This window comes from Dendrobates tinctorius, unplaced genomic scaffold, assembly GCF_039654945.1.
Source record: "Dendrobates tinctorius isolate UK_male_01 unplaced genomic scaffold, ASM3965494v1 ptg000169l, whole genome shotgun sequence".
Lineage (NCBI taxonomy): Eukaryota > Metazoa > Chordata > Amphibia > Anura > Dendrobatidae > Dendrobates > Dendrobates tinctorius.
Window position 1 is genome coordinate 1,895,505 of NW_027361836.1, and position 4,496 is coordinate 1,900,000.

The 4,496-nt window shown below is 46.7% G+C and overlaps 1 protein-coding gene across 1 annotated transcript; it reads right to left on the bottom strand.

The window, feature by feature from the left end:
* Positions 1 to 1,835: 1,835 nt before the first annotated feature.
* LOC141053721 (uncharacterized) lies at positions 1,836 to 3,011 on the bottom strand. The gene has a single exon (XM_073550768.1). The coding sequence runs from the start codon at positions 3,009 to 3,011 to the stop codon at positions 1,908 to 1,910; it is 1,104 nt and encodes a 367-aa protein (XP_073406869.1). The 3' UTR covers positions 1,836 to 1,907.
* Between the last annotated feature and the right edge of the window lie 1,485 nt (positions 3,012 to 4,496).

Genomic DNA, 4,496 nt, shown 5'->3' on the forward strand with positions numbered 1-4,496 from the left:
CAGGTTGGAGAGAAGAGCAAGTTACTGGCGAAGATGGATGTTGTCATTGGAAATATTTTGAAGAATTTGGCGGATTTTATAGCGGAGGCGAATCGTTTGAGGGTGATTGTTCTGGAGAAGGAGAGAGCGAGACAGCAGCGCATCAGGCATCGTAGACGACGTTTGTGGATCCACCCCATCACAGCCAAGAGAATGACGCGTGGGGTCTATTCTACACTATGCATGGACCTTCGACGAAACCCGGATAAATTTTTTGGATATGTTCGGATGAAAATGGAGAATTTTGATTACTTGGTGGAGCGCATTGCACACCTCATAAGAAAAGCGGACACCTATTGCCGCTTCTCTGTTTCACCCGCAGAGTGTCTGATGGTGACTTTAAGGTAAGCCACATTTATTGGATGTGATCGCATCAGAGCACACTTTCACTGCAATCTTGTTGGTGGTAGTTTGTATCTCCAAGTGTTATAGCTGAGTTTTGGTATGTAATGCTGTGATTTAAAACTAATTGATTGTTTTTTAATTCCCCACAGATTTCTTGCAACTGGAGAATCCCTTTCGTCACTGCATTTCCAGTACAGACTCAGGATTTCCACCATATCTGGAATTGTGAAGTACACATGCCGTGCACTGTGGGACTCCTTAGCTGAAGAGTTTTTACCAGAGCCCACAACAGAGAGGTGGATTGAAATTTCTGAAAAGTTTCAACAGATATGTCAGTTTCCCAACTGCTTGGGCGCTGTGGACGGGAAACATATCCGCATTGTAAAGCCAGCCGGATCGGGATCGGAATATTTCAATTACAAGAAATATTTTTCAATTGTCCTCATGGCCATCGCTGACGCGGAATACAAATTTATTGCTGTTGATATTGGGGCCTATGGCCGCTCCAATGACTCTCAAGTTTTCAAACTGTCTGCCATGGGGCGTAAACTGTATGGAAACACCTTCCAGTTCCCACCACCTAGACCGCTGCCGCAAACATCTGGTCCACCTATGCCATTTGTCTGTGTAGGGGATGAAGCCTTCCAGCTGTCAGAACACCTTTTGAAACCGTACTCTAGCAGAGGATTGTCAAGACCAAAACGCATTTTTAATTACCGCCTCACAAGAGCAAGAAGAATGGTTGAATGTACCTTTGGTATTCTGACAGCCAAATGGCGGGTCCTATTGACTGCGATCAACCTCAAGACAGAAACTGTGGACGAGGTGATCAAAGCTTGCGTGGTACTCCACAATTTTGTTATCTGCAAGGAACCCATTTCCATTGAGGACACCTCTGAAGAAACCACCTTGCAAGATTACCATGACATTACCACTAGAAGTTCTGTGACGGTTTCAGTAATGAGGGACAATTTTGCACTATACTTTATGTCACCTCAAGGCAGAGTACACTGGCAGGATGACAGAGTGTGAAAGATTTGTGCCCTTAACCAAAATTGGGTACCTTCTGTACCATCAGTATATACCTTTGCCAACCAAAGTTGGCTATCTTGTCATGGTCTTACTATTTTTAGCTTTAGGCCACAGGTGTGTACCTGGTTGTGTTTTATGCAAAGTATTTCACCTTTTAACAAAAGTTGTGTACATTGTTAGGAAATCACCAACAATAAACACAACTTTTTAGGTGAAATACTTTGCTTCAAACACAACCAGGAACACAACTGTGGCAAAAAGCTAAAATTTACCCACAGTTATATACCTAGTTTTGAATACCATTTTACCTTTTAAATACCCTGTATTTAACCTTTTTGGCCGCAGAAAGAAATGACAGATAACCAGTGTAAAATAATTTAAGTTTTATTGAAAAATGTTTTTTTTAGTAAACTGTTTTTAAATTTTAATAAACTTTTTTAATAAAGCTTTGAAACCATAAAACTGGTCATTTTTATTAAAATACACACATATTATAAATCTGTGTAGTGTGGGGGGGAAATACTGCTGGAGGGGCTGCGGGACACTTCGACACTGGGAGTGTGGAGAGAGGACTGGGATCGTGGTGGGGAAGGAACAGTTAGAGGTGAAGGTGTGGAAAAAGCTACAGAATGGGTGGACATGTGGGAGGCAGAAGAGGTGGTGGGCGGTGGAGTGGAGGGTTGGGCAGGGACTGTAGGAGCAGATGATGTTGATGGCAAGTTGTATGGGGAAGGAGTTTGGTACGGGGAAGGAGTTTGGTACGGGGCAGGTTGCTGGAAGTGGGGAGATGTCTGGTACTGGGGAGGTTGCTGGTACTGGTGAGGTTGCTGGTATGTAATAGGAGGGGGAGGATGGAAAGTGGCTGGAGGGGGTGTAGATGTAATAGGAGGGGGAGGATGGAAAGTGGCTGGAGGGGGTGCAGGTGGAGGAACTACTGGGGTGGGAAGAGGAGGTTGGGAGGTAACGTGCTGGAGAGCACCGTGGCACGAATGCATTACATGCATCTGCTGGGCAGGAGAGAGCGTTTCCATGCGCTCCACAACAGACCTGAAAAAGGTGTGGTTTGGCGAAGATCTTGCTTCTGAATGCATGGTTTGCAGAAGTGTCTTCACCTCCAGAATGCTGGAGTTGATCTGCTGAAAGCCTGCGGAGATTTGCTCTGACAAGACTTTTAGACAGTTCTGGAAAGATGCATTCAGATGCAAGAACTCTGGCGCATAAGTCTTTTCCTGACCCCTCTGCCGCTGCCGCCCAGTACCCGCAGGTGTACTAGAGGTGGCAGGGGCAGAAGGGTGGGGTAAAGGGAAATCGATCTCCTCACCAGCAGCTTCATGTAATGTAGGCGGCCACGATGCTCCTGTGCTGGTGGATGGGACAGATGGGTCGAATGTGTGGGAAGGCTGTGAAGGTGCAGATGTACCGGGGCGGTCGAAGTGTCCCTCGGTGCCGGTCTCCTCAGGGATCGCCTCAGAAGGGTCCAATCGTGCAGGCTCCCGAGTGCTGCTCACCGTGCTGTGGAATAAAGAGAAAAAAAAACAATTAAAATACTGACATGGTATGGCCCTGGCTGAAAAAAAATTGTTACATCTAAACATTTTTTTGTCACATGTGGTGTGTAATATTTACCTTCTGGTGAGCATTGTTTCCCGGAGGAACGACAGGGCTTGTGCGTACTTGTACTTGCTCCTGCGTCCTCCAGATCCACTCGGGGCCCGCATCTCTTTATTGAACTCCTTCTTGAAACGATCCCTCACAGACCGCCACCGCTTCACAATTCTGTCCCCTGAAACGAGAAAGGACAAAGTGGTTAGTATACAACATCAGTGTTTCCCAAACTCCAGTCCTCATGGTCCCCAGGGGTCATGTTTTCAGGATTTCCATAGTAAATAGAAATCCTGAACACATGATCCGTGGGGACCACGAGGACTGGAGTTCGGGAAACACTGGTTTACATCAAGCAACCGGTACTGTATATACTTACGCTCTTTAATCTGGGCCCGAACATCGAGGTCCTCCCAGCGGCCCACAAGGAGCGAACAGATTTCCTCCCAGAGTCGTCGGGTAACGATCAGGTCAGCATGGCGGCGGTCAGCCATATTCCAGAGCGGCTCCCTTTCTCTGACGAGATCGATGAGGCGGTCCACATCAATCCCTCCATCCTCACCGTCAGAGTCGGGAGCACGCTGTGAAGGCTGTTAAAGAATAAGACAAAAATAACAATTAGCCTCCACAAAAGAAATGAAATAAAAAGTGCAAAAAAAACAAAGCAAAAATATTTATACTTACACGCTGGTGACCGCCGCGTTGCTGTCGCCGACGACCCCGGGAGGCACTGCGAGGACCTCTTGGCCGAGCACCAGATTGGGAAGACTAGAGAAGAAAACAAAAAATGTTATGTCTTTGGATGTAGGCATTTGTTTGCTGTGTGTGGTCTGCAGAACATTGTTTTCTATGTGTTGTGTGTAGTGTGATGTTGTGTTTCTGCGTTTGATGCCAAAAAACTTACCAATTGTGAGCCCACTCCAAGTGTCTGTCCACCCCTTCCTTCTTCTTCTGGGAGCTCCTCTTCATCTTGTGATTCCTGTTTTGAAATAAAAGGCAATGAATAGACATATATTACAGAGATGATGGATTTTGGAAATAAAAACTTACCGTCAAACGCTGACGATGCGAGGGAGGGCTCCCAGAAGAAGATGTGCTGTCCTGTTGATGGCCAGACTCCATGGCTGTGGGTATTGCTGCTGCCAGTGATGCCATTTCTGCTGCTGCTGCATCTCTTTGGCGGCTGTTGAATAAAGAGAAACAAAGGGCCAATGAATATCTTGATATTCCATGGCCCTAGTTTGGAGGAATGGGGGATTTGATAATTACCGTCTCTCATCTGCTGCTGGACTCCCCTCCTCAGCATGTTCCATTTGCTGCTCCATTTGGGGTGGTCTCCTGCGCCTGGTTGCTGTCTTGGGTGGCATGTTGGGTGTGGCTGAGGGTCCCACTGTCTTGCTTTTATATGTCTTGTGGGCAGAGCTACTGAGCATGCTCAGACCAAAAAAACCGGATCCGGCGCATTGCGGCGCTCATAG